We start from the raw sequence: 18,103 nt of genomic DNA, 5'->3' as shown, positions 1-18,103 counted from the left end.
CCAGTCCCCACCTTCTCATCGTCTCCCCAGAGATGTCAAGCCAGAAATTCTGTACCCTGCTTCTTGTCTCGTCCACCTTTTCTATATATGACATTATCTGTATCAACATATATGCACACTGTTATCACTCCCGTCTTTAAAGGTTTTCTTCTCCCTTCATTGGCTTCCCTATTTTTATTCTTTCCTTTAGGACAACCAGCTCCTTGAGAGACTAGTCTGATTGCCTCTCTGATTTCTCTTTTTCAGGTTGCATTTGGGCTTTCACTGCAGTAGTGAACTGCATTTGTAAAGCTCTCCAGGGACCTCCACGTGTCCAGCCTTTATCTTACTTACTTATCAGCAGCCTTTTCTCCATTGTCACTTCCTTCTTTTTGAACCCCTTTGATGTTTCTAGTTCTGTTTTCTCTTGTCTTCCACCCTCTGAATGTCACTGTGCACCTTAGATTGTTCTCCTTGCCACCTTTATCCTTCCATCTACTCTTACGGCTCTAAATATTATGAATTCCAACATTTGGGCTTAGTCCCAGCGCCAGACATGTACTGTCCTGTGAGGAGTTACATGAAGGAAGTTGTTTACCGTCTCCTCTTGGAGGCCCAATAAGCACTCCAAAGTTCACGTCCTAAACTTGAGCACCACATATTCCCCCTGCTCTTTCCCATATCCATCAGTGGGAACTCTGTTCTTCCAGTTAGTCACTCAACCCAAAACCTTTATAGTGATTCTTCCCTCCTCTTTTTTCCCGCCTTACTCCAGTTCTGACCCACATCTGATCTCTTGTCATATCTTCAGACTCTACCTTCAGAATACACCAGAACATGCTCACTTCTTTGCCCTCTTTCGCTGCCAGCTCCTGGTCCAAGCCACGCTCTCTTGGGTCTTGACTAGATTGGTTTAGTAGCTTCTCACTGGTTTGCTTCTGCCCTTGTCTGCCTTCAGCATAACACTCAGTAACTTCAACAACTTAAATGAAATGGAAAAATCCATTGACACAAACTATCAAGCTCACTCAAGAATAGATTACTTGAGTGGGTTAAAAAAAGCAAGCGAGAATCTGAGTAGCACTATATTTATTAAAGAAATTAAATTATACTTAAAAGCCTTCCAGCTAAGAAAATCCCAGGCCCGTTAGGTCCATAAGTGAAGTCTACCAAACATTTAAGGAGGATATAATACCAATTCTTCTCTATAAAATCTTGCAGAAAATATAAAAAGAGAGGATATTTCTCAACTTACTGTATGATGCTAGCATGACTCTGATACTAAGACTAGACAAAGACATTATAAGAAAAAAAAATTTCAGACCAATATCCCTCATGACTGCAGGTACAAAAATATTCATCACAATTTAAACAAATTGAATTTGGCTATATATATAATATATCATATGTATATTGTTTATATATGTGTGTGTGTGTGTGTGCGATGACACAAGTAAATTTATCCCAGGAATTGAGTTCAAGTTTAAAAATCCAATCAATGTAATTTAATATGTCAAAGAAGTAAAACTACATGATCATTTCAATAGATACAGAAAAAGCATTTCATAAAATTACATATCTATTCATGATTGTTAACATTCTGCACAGACTAGAAATTAAAGGAAACTCCCTTGATCTGAGCAAGGATATTTGTGAAGAACCTTCAGGGATTGTCACACTTAACAAGGACTGACTCTCTTCCCCCTAAGATCAAGAACAAAGAAAGGATGTCTTCTGTCACCATTCTTGTACAACATCATAGTTTAGGTTCTTGCCGTTGTAATAAGAAAAAGAAATAGAAGGCGTACCGATTGGAAAGGAAGAAATAAAACTGCCACTATTCATAACTTATGTGATCATCATTGGAGAAAAGCTGAAAGATTCTAATAAAAAGTTAATAAAACAGAGGCATCTGCAAGCCAAGGAATGTCAAGGCTGGGAACCACCAACATCTAGAAACAGGCAAGGAAGGATTCCTCATCAGAGCATTTGGAGGGGGCACAGTCATGGGAATACCTTGCTTTTGAACTTTTGGCCTCCAGAACTAAAATAATAAATTCCTACTGTTTCAAGCCATTAAAAAAAGTTACTAAAATGAATACACAAGTATAGCAAGGTCACAGGACACAAGATCAGTATGTAAAAAGCAAATGTATTTCTATGTATTACCAATTAGGAATTGAAATGGAAAAATCTCCATTAAATTTGCACCAAAACATGAGATACTTCTCTGTGCCATATAACTCTGAAAAGTATATATGTGAGATTTATATGTTGCATATTTCAGAACATTGACTGAAAGAATCAAAGAAGACCAAAATCAAGCAAGCACTGCATCATCTTCATGCATTGGAAGACTCCATATTTTCATGATGTCAGTTCTTCACATATTGATCAATAGAGTAAATGTTAACCCAGTCAAAATCCCTATAGCCTTTTTAGGTAGAAATGTACAAAGTGACTCTGAAATGTGTATAGAAAAGCAAAAGAACTTGAGAAACAATTTTGAAAGAATAACGAAGTTGGAAAATGCACTCTACCTGAATCAAAGACTTTCTATAAAGCATGTTAAACTGTGCGGTGTTAGTGACAGGACAGAGACATAAGTCAGTGGAACAATAGAGACTCACACTTACATTTCAATGTTTTTATTTTTTTGATAAATTGTAAAGGCAGTTAATGAAGAAAAGATAATTATTTCAACAAATGGCACTGGAAAAATTTAGACAGATGTATGCTAAAAAAAAGGAAAAAATCGTGACATTTAGTGTCTTAGTCTTCTTGGATTGCCCTAACAAAATACTATAGCTCAGTGGCTTAAACTCAGAAATTTATGTCTCACAGCCTGGAGGCTGAAAGTCCAAATCAAGGTGTCGGAAGGTAGGTTTCCTTGTGGGGCTTGGTCACCTTCTCACTTTGTGCTCATGTGGTCTTCCCTTGAGTGCGTACAGAGAGTGAGTGAATTTTCTGGTGTCTCTTCTTACGAGGACACTGACTGTGAGTCAGCCCCCCCACCTTATGACTTCATTTCACCTTAATTACCTCCTTCTAGGCCTTATCTCCGAATACAGTCTCAATGAGGACATACAGACAAAGAAAACATACACCTACACAGAAACATATAAGCAAATGCTTACAGCTTTATTTCATAACCACCTCAAGATGTCAGCAGCTCAAAAGTCCACAATTGGTGAATGGATAAACAAACTGTGGACTATCTGTACGATGAGATAGTACTCAGCCTTCAAAGCAAACAGCCCACTGACACATTCAGCACCATGGATGAATCTCAGATGCATCATGCTGAGCTGAAAAAGTCGTACTCAAAAGCCAATACACTGTGTGATGTCATTTGTCTGACATTCTGAAGAAGGAAAAAACCTGAGAAAACACATCAGTGACGGGCTGGGATGGGTGGGAGGAGGCTAAGGGGTCAGCTCCAAAGGGAACAGGCAGAGTGACTGGCAGTGGTGCGGTGTACCGTGTCTCTATTGTGGTGGACACATGGCTTTAGGCCTCTACCAAAATTCATAGAATGGGATAACTAAAAAGGATGAATTTCATTGTATTACATTATACCGTAGTAAACCTGAGTGTTAAAAAACAAAAAGATAAATCCCTCTGCTCAGCACCCTCTGCGGCTTCCATCTCAGCGTCTGCACCCTGCCCTTCCTGTCCCTTCCCTCCCCCATGAGCCTTGCTGTCCTGACTCACTATGTAGCACACTAAGGGCTTTGCACTCCCTCATCCCTTCCTGCCTACAGGGTCTTACACATACTCCACCTTCTCATGAGACCTTTCCTGACTAGTATATCCAAAATCCCTCCCTCCTTGGTTTTTTCTGCACCCAACATACTGGATTTTAACTTACTGCCACTTCATTGTTGATTAATGCCACATCAAGCGAAAGGACAGCTCCTTGGTTTTTGTTCCATCACCTAGACCAGTACCTGGAATGTGGGTTGTTCCCTGAGTAGTTCTGAATGGGTGGACTGCCACCGAATTCCATGTCCGCTCCCAGGGCCCGCACACACCTGCACCTCTGTCTCTAGGCAGGTTTCCAGCAGGAGGAGCTCTGACAGCTGCCATGGCGGTGTTTCTTGCCGCTCGGCCTTTCTCCTAGCACTGTGCTTGCCCCATTTCACCCCTACACCACACCTCTCCCTGCCTGCCCCAGCTTGGCCTGCACCCCTGAGGGGGCCATGGGGCAGCTCCTTACATCTTTATTCCCCTCTGCACCCTTGCCCCATCCTAGCTGGCACGAAGCAGCATCAGTGTGACGCCGAGTTAAGGAAGGAGATTTCCTCCGTGTGGGCCAATCTGCCCCAGAAGACCCTGGATTTACTGGTGCCACCTCATAAACGTAAGTGAGGGCAGGGAATTCCCCCTCCTCACCCCCTTTTCGGGTCCAACCCAGAGGCGGAGCTGGGAGGTCTGGGCCAGGGCAGCCTTGTAGATAGTCTAGACTTAGTTTCCACTTGCAGGGAAAATGGTCTTATAAGCCAGTGCACAGGGCTGTGGAGGGGGGACCTCGGATTTATTCTCTGACCACAGTCACCCACACTCCTGGTGGGGGATATACTTCAGAAAATCCAGAGAAAAGCAGGGAGAATCCCGCAGTCAGAGATGCCAAAAAGGATGAGGTGCTTGAAGATTAAACTCCACATCCACTCTTTTGGGGGGAGATTGAAGGTCCTGTGGGGACAGTCTGTGCAGCTCCAGGGGGTATGTGCTCAGTGTCATGAGGCGCCACATCGGGACCGTGCAACTTTGACCAAGCCCTGTGCCTCTGCCTGAGTGTGTCCAGGAGTCCTCGTGGTGCGGCTGTTTTTTCAGCACCACCTCCCCCCCCCCCCCAGCATTCCTCCTTTAGATTCCACCCTCTGTTTTCTCTCCCTCCAGCTGACGAGATGACAGTGGGCAAAGTCTATGCAGCTCTGATGATATTCGACTTCTACAAACAGAACAAGACCACCAGAGACCAGATTCACCAGGCCACTGGAGGCCTATCCCAGGTACCTGCTTCCAAGATTTCCAAGAAGTAAATCTGAGGGGCTGGCCCCTCAGTTGTTTGACAGCTGAGGGAACCCACCCCCTTCTTGGAGACTGCACAGTGGGAAAAGGAAGATGAGAGGTTTTCACAGCAGCCTTGGCTCTCTGGCCCCAAAGTCAGAAGTCCCATACAGCCTGTGTACTTCCCAATGGCTGGTCTCTGGGTGGTACTGGGGACCCCCTGACTTGGAGAGCTGGTGTTCAGGAACAGATGACAAGGGGCTGAGAACAGATTCCCCCAGAGATACCACTTTTTTTGAGTGGTAAAAGAAAGAAGTTTGAAGAATACTTGAGGGAGGAGGCTTGGGGAGGTAACTCCACACAGGCAGGGACCAGAGAGATTTAAACTGGTGGGTCATGACTTCTTCCACTCATTACCCTGACTGGGCTGGTTTGGGGGCCCATCTTCCCAATGTCATCCTTCAAAGATAACAACTTTCCCGCACAGCCAAAATATCAGTGACCCCATGTAGGCTGTGTGTCTAGAAAGTGTCCATCTGGTGTCCGGAGCTTACAGGGACATTCACCCACCTTGGGATGGGAAGCATCTGTGCCCACGGCACCACGCTCTGCTCCCCTGTCTGTTGGAGACACACCCTCCCACCCCACAGCCCTGAAATCTCAGAATTCTGCTTAATCTGGGGATCCTGCAGCCTATGTCAGTCCACTTTGATGGTGAGGTGAGATCTTTTTACCAATTGTAATTGGATGTAGTCTCCAGATTTTGTCGGTAGGGAAGCTCAGGCTGCAAAAAGTGAAATTACTTTCCTGAAGCCACTCACAGGCCAGGGTGGGAGTAAGCCTGCCTCCTGTGCAGGGCTGGGGCTCGGGCAGAAGGAGCCACAGCACCATGCTGTGGGGTCAGGACAGCTTTCTGAGGACCTGCCTCTGCCTAGAGCTCTTCTTCTTCTTTGCGTCCCTTGTACAGATGGGCCCCGTGTCCCTGTTCCACCCTCTGAAGGCCACCCTGGAGCAGACGCAGCCAGCCGTGCTCCGAGGAGCCCGGGGGTTCCTTCGGCAGAAGAGCTCTGCATCCCTCAGCAATGGCGGGGCAGTGTGAGTACCAGGCCAGCGTGTGTGGTGCAGCAGGGAGGGTCCTCCGCCTCCCAGCGGGGCTCCCTGTAGGCGGTGCTCTGGGTCAGGGAGCCCTCATCCCATTACCCCTTTCGGGGATTGGCTCCTCTGTCCACCCTGCACCCGCCTCCCACCGAGTGGCTCACCGTGGGTGCTGCCTGAGGCCTGATTCCGCTCTGCTGCTGGAGCTGCTTCTGTGCTGGCCTCCGGAGCTCATGCCTGAAGGGTCAGGTGGGCGCCTCTGACGGTGTTGAGGCCCGAGGGTTCAGACAGCCGATGCTTCCCGCTGTCACCTCCCACTGTGGTGCCCATTTGTCGGCTTCATCCCTGGCCTTTGGTGCCTGCTGAGCATTGAGAAATATTTTGTTTCCTCCTCAGTCCTTACCCAAGTCTATATTGGCCTGTTTGTGTTCTCAACTCCTGAACTCGTCTGAGATGTTTTTCCTTTCATATCTCCACTCGGGGAGTGATTTCTGAAACAACTGTATTTCATAGGCAAATTGTTAATGTTCTTCTAACCTATCCCCTCACTCCTGCTGGAGTAATTCTTGGTAGTGAACCAAGTGTTGTCCAATGAGTCACCTTTCTTGCACTGTGGATCACCGAGGGTGCCTGGCAGCCAGGTTGGGCTCTGCTGGCAGGCAGGCTCCTCTCAGCCATCCCCTCAGGGCCAGCAGGGTCCCCATGTCTGCTAACATCCCGTTGGCCAAAGCAAACCAGTGGCCGAGCCCGCAGTGGGACAGGAGTTCTGTGTCACCCAGCAGGGGGCGAGGTGCGGGGCCTCTAGCAGCCTGGGCATGGCCTGCATGGTGAGAGCTCCCCATATCTTCCTCCCCTGGACATGTTTTGGACCTTCTTTTCTGAAGCCTGGTTGTGGGTCACAGAGTGCTAATCGGGTAGGTTTTGCTGCGGGATAAACTGCCATAACTTAGTGGTGTGTTACTTCTCACATTTAGGGGCCAGCTTGGCACCTTGTGGGTCCTGGGACTGGGCCAGCTCTCCTGGGGCTGGTGGACCCATAAGATGTCTTTTTGGAGTGTTCTCAGGCAGGTTTCAGTTCAGGAGAAATGAATGTTACTTACTTCCATGGCTATAGTTTTGATAGAATCCGTCAGCACTCCCTTTTATTGCAAGCGAGCCAGGACCCCATCAGCCTGGGCCAGGCAGAGTCGGGGCATTTTCTGTGCCATCTGATGCTGGTACGGGTGCAGCTGGCTTCAGCGTGGACTGACCTTAGGGGTCCCAAGGCCTGGAGGCCCAGCTGCCATTCTCCTGCCTGGGCCTCCTGTCAGGGGCAGCTGACCCCAAGGCGGCAGCAGCTCCAGATAGCACACCACAGGGCGGATGCTCGCAACTCTGGCCATTAGTGTGGCGAGGCTGGCAGACTGCACCTCTCAGCTCAGAGTGCGATCGATGCCATGCAGCCCGTGTGAGTGCGAATGTTGACACCGCATCACCGGACATGGGGACAGGCAATAATCCAGGCCATTGCCGGTCAGTTTCGATGCCACCTGGGAGATGTACACCGACAGGGTAAGGTGGGGGGTACGTGTGCTGGGGAAGGCCTCCTCCAAAATATGACACTATGTCTGAAGGGCCTTCACGGCTGGAGGTTGGGGATGGAGGGAGGTGGCAGTGAATTTGGAGGTGAGCAACAGCAGGAGCCCTCAGGAGGGAGCTGAGGGCCAGTGTAGCTGGGGTGTCTTTACTGCCATACATCATGTACACATGTGGCCTTGTCCTTGCCAAGAACCATCCCTGCTCCCACTACACACGTGAGGCCCTGTCTAGGGCAGAGGAGTCTGCTGCTTGCCCACAGGCCAGGAAGTGGTGGGCCCAGACCTCCCTCTCTGCCTGTCTGCTCTAAGCCCCAGGCCTGAGACCACATTCCTTGCTGTGCAGCCACAGCATGCTTCATGCTTCTGTGATTCCTCTAGCCCAGAGCAGAAAGGGCCAGTGTTCGCTCCTGAAAGGTCAGAAACAGGTCCTTGGTGGGCATCCAGTGGCCCATAGACTTCTTAGCCAACAGGACAGCCCTCTCTTCACAGACAAACCCAAGAAAGTGGCATCAAGGAGTCTGTTTCCTGGGGCACTCAGAGGACCCAGGAGGTACCCTATGAGGCAAGGACACCCCTGGAGCGTGGCCACTCTACAGAGATCCCGGTGGTGCAGCCAGGAAAACCGGTGAGGGCTCCCAGGGCTGGGTAGTCAGGCTGGGAATGGGGGGTGAGACAGGGATGGTGGGAGATGTCAGGAATGGAGTGGGGGGAGCTCAGGACGGGGGAGAAGGTGAGAGTGGCTGGGGAGGTGGGTGTGACTGCGGGCTGCTGTGTGCCCAGGCTGTGGATGTCCAGATGCAGAGCATGGCCCTGAGAGGTCCTGATGGGGAGCCCCAACCTGGGCTGGAGAGTCAGGGACGAGCGGCCTCCATGCCCCGCCTGGCTGCAGAGACTCAGGTGGGTGGCCTTGGAGGGTTAGGGTCGTGGGAGGGTTGGGGAGTGGGGGACAAGGAGACCTGGCATAGGGAGGGCTTGTGTCCCCTGTGAAGCTTCCCCACCTGCACTGCAGCGTGGACACTGTCAGCCCTGTTGGGTGCCGTCATGGTCTCAAGATGTTCAGCCAGAGTCCACCGAGCCCTGCCAAGAGTCCCTACCGGCCCCCTGTGCTCAGCCTCCTGTCATGGCACTGGGGCCTCCGTCCTCCAGCCCTGTGTCCGTCACCTAGCCTTTAGCTCTCTCTATGACATAACCTCTCCCACCCAACCCACACCCTCCCCCTAAAACGCACACAGCGCCTCACACTCTTGTCCTCCCTGTTCCCACCTGAGGCTCTGAGCACGACCTGCCCTGCTCTTTTCTCTAGACCCTGGAGGTGGCCTCGCCTCCCTCCCCTGTTTGTCCCGGGATCCTTTGACTACGGAGCCAGAAGCTCCAGGGCTGGGGGCCCTTTCACAAGGCCTCAGAGAGGGGTCTGCAGACCCGAGGCTGTGTCAGGGAGCCCCGCTTTCACTTGCTGGGAGGGTGAGAGCCTCTAGAGGGGCATGGCCTGCAGCCTGGGACCTTTGGTGTTTCCCTGGGGCTGACTCTATCCCTGCCTCCGTTTGCAGTTCCTGATTATGCACACTTAAATTTATCTTCATTCTTGAAACTTGTCTTTGCCTCCCACTGGTGGTGGCTTGTGCCCTCTTCCCCTTCCTGATCCTGGCCAGCTGGGCATCTAGCTTGAGGATACCCAGCAGGGGCTGTGGATCAGCTCTAGTTGGAGGGCCCATTTCCGCAGGTCCTGATTTCAGCCCAGGGCAGCAGCTTCATGGCCCTGGGCCAGCTGAGACCTCACACTCCATCACTCCTCAGGGTTCTTCCAGCCGGGCCTTTTCCTGGAATCTTCCCTGTCCCCCAGGGATGCTGAGGCCAACAGGCTGCCTGGGCCCTGCCTGACAGACATGAAGTGCACCTTGTGCAGTGTGCTCTGGGAGAAAGGGTGGGCTTTGGTGGGGAATAACTTTCCCGGGAGAGGGAGTGTCATGGCTGCTGCCAACCACCCTGGAGCCTGCCTCAGGCCCCTCTCACAGGCTGTGTGCCAACTCACATCCCACCCTACCGCAGCCGGCCCCCGACGCCAGCCCCATGAAGCGCTCCATCTCCACACTGGCACCCCAGAGGCCCCATGTGGCTCATCTCTGCAACGCTGCCCTGGACCGGGCCCCAGCCAGCCAGGCTGTGCCCCACCACCACCACCGCTGCCACCGCCGCAGGGACAGGAAGCAGAAGTCCCTGGAGAAGGGGCCCAGCCTGTCTGCAGACACAGATGGCGGTGCGTGAGAGGGGTCCCCCGAGTGGCCAGGGCCCGAGACAGGGGTCTGAGACCGTGTTCCTTTCTTTGCCTCATGTACAAGCTACCCAGAATAGGGGGTGGGGAGTCCCAGGTCTGGGGACCAGGCAGGACCACCCACCCACCTCAGCCCTTCCCCTGGGGATCAAGTCTGGGGTGGGGTGGTCTGTCCCCCCACATGGCTCGCTGTGCTGATTTCTCCTCTTCCTGGCCAGCACCCAGCAGCACTGCGGGGCCGGGGCCACCCCCAGGAGAGGGGCCCGCAGGCTGCCGGCGGGAGCGTAGGCAAGAACGTGGCCGGTCCCAAGAGCGGAGGCAGCCCTCCTCCTCCTCCTCAGAGAAGCAGCGCTTCTACTCCTGTGACCGCTTTGGGGGCCGTGAGCCCCCACAGCCCAAACCCTCTCTCAGCAGCCACCCCACATCACCGACAGCTGGGCAGGAGCAAGGACCCCCGAGACAGGTAAGATAAGACCTTCCCTCACTGCCCCTCCTCACAACCCTCCCGGGCCTCTGCTCTGAATCTCCCTTCGCATCCTGGTTCCCAGGCCCAAGTGTGCACTGCCCCCTTCCTCACCGCCTTCCTCCCCAACCAGGCCATTCCCCTCCCTTCCCCCACAACTTCCCTGTGCTGGCCTTTGGTCTCTACTCTCCCTGCACTGGGCCTGTCCCTTTGTCACCCACTATTCCCTGACCACCACCCCAGGACTAACCGACACCATCTATCTGCCTTCCCCCCCACTACATGCCCTACCTGTCCCCCTCCCCCTCCCAGGGCACCTGCCTCTCTCTGTGCCCCTCACCCCTACCTCCATGGTTCTCACTTGCACTGGCCTCTGTCCATTCGATATTATTTGCTTTATTCTGTTTTCTTGTAGGGTGGTGGTTCAGTGAATGGGAGTCCCTTGTTGTCAACATCCGGTGCTAGCACCCCTGGCCGCGGTGGGCGGAGGCAGCTCCCCCAGACTCCGCTGACCCCCCGTCCCAGTGTCACCTACAAGACGGCCAACTCTTCCCCTGTCCACTTTGCTGGGGCTCAGACCAGCCTCCCCACCTTCTCCCCTGGCCGGCTTAGCCGTGGCCTTTCTGAACACAATGCTCTGCTCCAGAAAGACCCCCTCAGCCAGCCCTTGGCTGCCAGCTCTCGGATCGGCTCTGACCCTTACCTGGGGCAGCGTCTGGACAGTGAGGACACTGCCCGCACCCAGCCTGAGGACACGCTTACCTTTGAAGAGGCTGTGGCCACCAACTCGGGCCGCTCCTCCCGGACTTCCTATGTGTCCTCTCTGACCTCCCAGTCCCACCCCCTCCGCCGTGTGCCCAATGGCTACCACTGCACTCTGGGACTCAGCTCGGGCGGCCGGGTTCGGCACAGCTACCACCACCCCGACCAAGACCACTGGTGCTAGCTAGCTGCACCGCCTCCTCCACGCACCTGCTCAGCGGGCGCGTTCCAGTTGATGAGTTTTATCATCCACGCTGGGCTCCCAGGGACGCTCAGGGGCACCGATGCAGGGGCAGCAGCCCCTGGGAGGAGGGGCCTCGCCTTTGGGGCCAGCTGGGGGGAGGCCCCGCTGCTCCCCCCATCCTCTTTCACGCTGGACCAATTCCTAAAGCCCTTTTGGAGAGGGACGGGGCTCTCTCTATCCCCTTGTATGCTGCCTGCCTGGGTCTCATACCACAGACCCTACACGGGAAGTGGCTGCATGTGCTGAGTAGGACCCTGACAGTCTGAATCCTGTGTGATGAATCCCAGCATCTGGGGTGTGTGCCTAGAGCCGTTTTTAGGAGGTCAGAATTGTATGGAGACCATCCTTTATTCAAGTGTATGGTACAGAGGAGCCCAGCATGTTTAAAAGCCTGGCAAGACAAGACAGCTGACGGAAAACAGCAGCAGCCTTGGGAGCCGGCCTTTGGCTCCATGCAAGTCCTGTCTGTGCCCCCACACACACGCGTGTGGCGTTGCTCTTTGTACCTGGAACAGCAAATGGACACTAGAAATACACTCACACACTCTCTGTCCTCTCCCAGATGCTGTCAACCTTGACAGGGACCAAATCTGGAAACCATTCTTGCTGTTGGTTTTGGTTTTTAATCACGACACCCTTTCCTCTTTTGTCAATTCCATATACTTGACCTAGAAAAAAGAGAAAACCAGAAAAATGGGGAAGGAAATAGTAATATAACTTAAAGAAAAAAATTCAACCTGTAGGAAGCTCTCAGCTCTTCAGTGTGTGTGTGTGTGTGTGTGTGTGTGTGTGTGTGTGTGTGTGTGTGGCTTGTGCGAGGCAATGCTCTTGTGTACAGCCCCGGTGGTCCCCCAGCGACCCCTGGCTCCTGCTGCTCTCGACCAAGTGCCTGACCTCCGAGCCCTCTCGTGCCAGGCTCCTGGGGGCGGTGACGTGAGGCCTGTGCGAAGTGTGGGAGGGGTTTGTGGAAACTGTTCCAAATACCAACCAAGTAGAAAGCTGCTGTCAGTGGAGAACACTCATATAACACCAGGAGGAGGTTGTAGGTGGAAATAAGGTGACGATCTCCCCATTTTCCTTCCACCAGTGGAAGAGTTTCCTGGGAAGCCACAGAGCAGGTTAGAGCGTGTCCTTGTGTGTGGGGTTTTCAGTCTGTTCTACATCTGAATCTCAGGGATGGGATGCCTGCCAAAAGGGGTATGATGTCTGGTGTCATGAAAGTTTCTTTTCAGATAAGGCCAGAGAGAGGGAGAGGTGGGGGTGGTGGAGATGGAACCGTCAGGGCAGGAGCGAGACCCTGTGTCTGAGCAGATGCAGGCACTTGGCATGTCCTGACTGAAATGAGGCCCAAACTCGGAGGAAGTGATTGGTGAAGGAGAACCTTGGGCACTGTGGCTCAGGTGGGAGTTCCTGAAGCCCAGCACTGTGTGTGGCACAAGGCATGGGAACACAGGAACCAAAAGAGAAATCCAACCTCATGGCTGCTCTCAAAAGGGAAAGACCACAGTTCGGATGCTGTGCATAAAACACTGGGAGATCTTTTGTTTTATGAAGAAAGGGGACATTTAGATGATTAGATTCCGGTGCATCCTCCCTGTTTGGAAATGTCAGATGATCTCTTTGCTGGATCATTCGAGTGTTCCCATTGGCTTTTACCCCACGACTCACCTTCAAGAAACTTGGCCTGTGATGTGTGTGCCCGTGTCTGTGTGTGGAGATGTGTCCCAGTGAGTGGATGTCGTAAACCCATAGGGCTATGCAACAAAAGACACACATTTAATAGAAATAAATCACATAAGACCGCCACCTGTTCTAGGGTTTCAGCATGATTGTGACCAAACCATTTTATAGAATTTCCTTACTGGAAGGCACAACACTCTGAAACTTTAAAATTACCGAGTATTTTACTGCAATAGGAAATAATTAACTGGAATGGAATCTCAGACTGTGCATGAGATCGCTGTGCTCCTGCTGCAAAGCAGAAGGACGTGTATTTTGATACTGATGTTTCATCTCTGGCCCATGTTATTTTGAATGTATCCATTCTGTGCAGAACCACAGCTACTTCCCTGGCCATGTTGGGTGGAGAATCACTGTTCTGGCCCCACACAGCCTCACCACTTTGTCTGGATTCTTCTAGACACTGGAATTGGTGAAAACTACAGGGAGTGGGGGAGGAGATACTGTGTCTTGTTTCCCTGACTTTGGGTTTTGTTTCCGTATCGTCTCTTTTCGGCTATCCTATGTTTCCACTGAGATCTCATAGTGAGTTGCCAAATTTGAAATGCATTAACCAGTTGTCTGCATCTGGACCAGTCAAGCAGTGGCTGTAGTTTGAATAAGTTATGTGTGCATGTAAAATATATACATATATACATATATACAAGTATGTGCATGAAAATGTATATCTTCGTACTTTTTGATACAATGTATTCATTTGTTAATTTTTAATTATATTTGATATAAATCAAAGGTTTGTTGCAAAACTTTATATTTAAGAACAGTGTTAAAAAATACCCAAAAAGAAGTCCCAACCATGCAACACAACTGGGACCTGCTTTAAAACAGTCCTGTGATTGACGAGTTTGCTGCCTGAGTAATATTGATCACCCAGACTTTGGATTCTGCTGTTGTTTCTACAATGACATTTTGTATGAATCAAAGTCCTTGGATTAAAATAAAACTTAGCAAAAAATCAAAAAGAAACCCACCATTCTGCTGGGTGATGTACACAGGTGCTGTGGGCATCAGCACTCGGTGAGTCCAGGAGAGGCAAGGCCACACCCATGGGCATGTGGGCAGGACTGCACAGTTGAGAAGGTCTCAGGAGAAAATGAGAACCCCCTAAAACTTGTTTGGGCCTGTTCACGAGGCAGGTGTGGATCAGCCTGAGAATCTGGGTGGGGTTAGGGTGAGGGTCATGGGTTGGGGTCAAGGCCAGGCTTGAGATCAGGGTCAGGGTCTGGATCAGGGCCAGGATTTGGGTTAGGTTTCAGCATAATGGGCTTTCTTTCCCCTCCTCCATCTCTCTGGGCCTGCAGGATATACAGAACTCACCCAGGGTCACACATGCATCAAAGGTTGAGTTGGAGCATTTATTTTCTGCCCCTCAGTCCTAGGCTGTCACAGAAAAAAAGCAAAATGTCCACCTGGTCACTGACTTTCAGATTCAACTCCACCCCCGTCAGGGGTTATGGAGGGCCTCAGAGGTTATACAGGGTGCTTCCACCCTCCTACCTGGGAAGGGGGCAGCTGGACCCACCCTGCCTGGGCTGCCCCAGGTTCTAGCACAGCTGCCACCCACAGGGCACTCAGTAGACACGTGTGGGTTGATACAGAACCGGCTGTAGTGCCCTACTAGCCCCCACGTACAGCCTTCTTGAGGGCCTGTGAGGCCCTCCCCATGCTGGCTGGACCCTTCATCCTATTTGAGTGATCAGCAGTGAACAGTCAGCAGATAGGACAGAACTTGGCCTCCAACCATCCAGGCAGGCATCTGTGGTCCTCCAGCTCAGGCTAGGTAGGGTCTTGACAACCCCCATGGCCAATTACTGAGCTGACTGTGCTGTTGTGCAAGGCAATAGGTCCGTGGGCAGTGTAGACAGCCCCAAGGGATGTCTCTGTTCCCAATGTTTGTGTAGTTGAGACAAATGCCTCCTCGTTCACAGCCTCTTAGCTTGCCAAGAGAAGTAATGGCCCTCCAAATGATGAATGCAGCCTTGGCCACAGCAGCCTTACAGCAGACTGGCCCTGCGGTCCTTTGGCCTCCTCATGTGACATGCACAGTTATTAAGAATCAAGCATACAGGAGCAACTGTGTCTCCCAGTGGTCCGTTTCTCACTGAGACTGTGTGGTATCAGAGAGCCACATGCGTGACCCAGGGACCGTGGCCTCCACAAACCCTGCCAAGTTTGGATTTATGGTGTGGAATAATCCTTGAACCTTCCACTGCCTCACTGAGAAAACATTTCTTTACCATTCTCACATTTGATCTCTGCTGTTTGTTTTCTTTTGTTTTTATTGTTAAAATTAAAACTTGTTTTGTCTTGAAGAGAGAGAGGGCATGCATGGCAGAGGGGGAGAGGGAGAGGGAGAGAGAGAGAGAGAGAGAGAGAGAGAGAGAGAGAGAGAGAGAGAGAGAGAGTCTTAAGCAGGCTCTTCGTTCAGCACAGAGACCAATATGGGGCTTGATCCCATGACCCTAGGATCATGAACTGAGCCAAAATCAAGAGTCAGACACTCAATGACTTGAGCCAACCAGATGCCCCCGATCTCTACTTTTTATAAAGGAGGGAGATGAGACTGGAAAATGGGCCAGTTTGATCTTTGGGGGTAGGTGATTAATGTGGTCAGGGGAGCAGGGTTGACTACTCCCAGGGACATGAGTGAGGTCTGTGTGCTTTCCAGGCTCTGAGATCCGATGTCCAAGGCAGAACCTTGAGTTTAGCACCAACAGTGCTAAACACTTTTTCAGGAAGTGGAAGAGCGTCTTGACTTCGTGGGAGTCCAACAAGAGCACTGAATGGGCCGCTGCGGTCCCTGACCCTCAGTGAACCCCTTTCTTCCTTGGACTTTGGAGGCCACAGCTGCGCAGTCAACCATCAGTCATGTGGAATCTGGTACTTTCCCAACCCAGCATTCATTGTCTTGCCCAAGTCCAGCACTTAGCTGTCCTTTCAGAACCACATCTCACCTGCCTCCCATCCAAAGAGTTTCAGAGGGCAGCCCCCACATTTCACCCACCTTGAAGATGGACATATGAACCAAGTCTAGCCAATCCCATGCTTCATCCTCTGGGTGCTCTGATGGATTCAAGGATGAGCATGTGGCCCAAGCCAGGCCAAAAGCACTTTAAGCCGTGACTTTTAGTGGAACAGAAAAGAAAGAGAAACCCTTCCCAACAAAAAGAACAGTGAATGGGTGTCAGCTTGGAGTTGCTGGAGGTCCCCATTGGCTAACCCCCCAATGATCCCTGGGGTTATCCTCTTCCAGGACAGAGAAGGACGAGGGACAAAGCTGTTCTGGAGCTCTCCTGAGACCTGACTCTACCCACTCTCTTCATCTCCCCCAGCCAGAGCAGCTCTGTCCCTGGTCCTTCTCTGTCCTGGGAGAGGAAAACCCCAGAGAGAAGACCTAACAGGAGAGCGAGGCCCCTGGATGACTAATTGCTCTGTTTGTGTTTTCCTTATTTTAGGGTCCATCTTGTTAATTTGTATTTTTAGTAGGAAGCCACTCATCCCTTCTAGGTTTCTAGTCTGAGGCAATCAGGTTTCTCTTATTTGACCTTTAATTTCTACTCTTCTATTTTTCTACAGAACTGTCACAATTAAGGAACAAATATGTTATAAAGATTATTTTTTGAGAGGGGTGGGGCAGAGAGAGAGGGAGGGAGACAGAAAGACTCCCAAGAAGGCTCTGCACTGCCAGCACATAGCCCCCTGCAGGGCTCAAACCCACCAACTGTGAGGTCATGGCCTGAGCCAAAACCAAGAGTCAGATGCTTAAACAAGTGAGCAGTCCAGGCGCCCCTTGTTGATACGTTACTATTTCCTAAAGTCCATACTTTACTCAGGTCCCTCTGTTCTACTTTTTCCTGCTCCAGTGTTGCATGCAGGGCTCCATATGGCATGTATTCATCCTGTCCCTTGAGGCATTTCATGGCTGTGACAGTCCCTCAGACTTGTCTTGTTTCAGTGACCTTGGCAGTGTTGAGGAGGACTGCTCAGGTATTTGGTAGAAAGTCCCCCAGTAGGATTTACTTGGTGTTTGCCTCATGATTAGACTGGGGTTATGGATTTTGAGGAAGCAGATCACAGAGGCACAGTGCTGTCCTCACGTTATATCAAGGGAACATGCTCTGGAGGCCACGTATCACTTTCTGTGTTCACTTTGGTCTCCTGGCTGGGGCGGTGTTTGTCAGGCTTCCCAACCATGAGTCACTCTTTCCCATGTGCGTATGATGTGTGTTCCAGAGCAGGAACACACTACGCAGAACCCACACTGTAGGAGAGAGGAGTTAGCTCCACCTCCTTGATGGATGGCTGAGTGTCTACATCTATTATGTGGAATTTGACAGGAGAGGTCTATTCAACCCATTAAAAAAAAAAAACAAATTACCTATGTAATCTGTTCAGAAAACTTCAGCCAAGTAATTTAAAGGCTTGCACTGGCTTCACTGAACAGTTGATGAAGCAAGCAGCCTCCCGTCTAGTGAACAGAAAGGAGCTCCTTTGAGCTACAGGGAAGGAAAGGCTTTTAAAAGCAGAGAAGGAATTGAAGAAAATCATCATCAAAGGGTGCATCATATTAGACAAGGTTGCCATTCCAAGGACACCTGAAGGGGCCTCTTTGGTACATTTTTCAGGTTGACTGGTTAAAGGTCACCTGGGGCATGTGTATGTGAAACTGCAGTTGGATTAGGTAATAAGTCTTGGTTTGCTGAGTCTCCGAACATAAGTGACTCCACTTTGGGCCTGTGGTTTCCTTTTTAACTAGCTTTTATTTATTTATTTATTTATTTATTTATTTATTTATTTATTACCAGTGTGGACACCTGGTAGTCATTTTAGGCTGTTGGTTCTACTCCAGCACTACAGCATTTGGTCGCTGGTTCATTCCTGCTTGGCCATTGAGTGCACTTTCTCCTGGCTCTTCCTCTTTTCCTTTGACATATTTCCATCTTTGTATAGGTTTTCTTGGT

The 18,103-nt window shown here is 50.8% G+C and overlaps 1 protein-coding gene and 1 long non-coding RNA gene across 2 annotated transcripts in view; both read left to right on the top strand.

The window, feature by feature from the left end:
* The window catches only part of CACNA1B (calcium voltage-gated channel subunit alpha1 B), a gene marked incomplete at its 5' end in the record, with an annotated part of 197,213 nt that extends 183,464 nt beyond the window's left edge, over positions 1 to 13,749 (top strand). The window contains 8 exons of the mRNA XM_029920961.1: positions 4,235 to 4,342; positions 4,882 to 4,994; positions 5,960 to 6,087; positions 8,154 to 8,289; positions 8,445 to 8,561; positions 9,711 to 9,918; positions 10,152 to 10,396; positions 10,812 to 13,749. Coding sequence (XP_029776821.1) covers positions 4,235 to 4,342; positions 4,882 to 4,994; positions 5,960 to 6,087; positions 8,154 to 8,289; positions 8,445 to 8,561; positions 9,711 to 9,918; positions 10,152 to 10,396; positions 10,812 to 11,342 — 1,586 coding nt within the window. The remainder of the gene's footprint in view (positions 1 to 4,234; positions 4,343 to 4,881; positions 4,995 to 5,959; positions 6,088 to 8,153; positions 8,290 to 8,444; positions 8,562 to 9,710; positions 9,919 to 10,151; positions 10,397 to 10,811) is intronic.
* Positions 13,750 to 15,933: 2,184 nt separating this feature from the next.
* The window catches only part of LOC115275744, a 4,522-nt gene continuing 2,352 nt past the window's right edge, over positions 15,934 to 18,103 (top strand). The window contains exon 1 of the long non-coding RNA XR_003901720.1: positions 15,934 to 16,022. This is a non-coding gene — a long non-coding RNA (uncharacterized LOC115275744). The remainder of the gene's footprint in view (positions 16,023 to 18,103) is intronic.

This window comes from Suricata suricatta, chromosome 13 (assembly GCF_006229205.1).
Source record: "Suricata suricatta isolate VVHF042 chromosome 13, meerkat_22Aug2017_6uvM2_HiC, whole genome shotgun sequence".
In the NCBI taxonomy this organism is placed as follows: Eukaryota; Metazoa; Chordata; class Mammalia; order Carnivora; family Herpestidae; genus Suricata; species Suricata suricatta.
The sequence above is the reverse complement of the archived record's forward strand: the minus strand, read 5'-3'. Positions and strand labels throughout refer to the sequence as shown.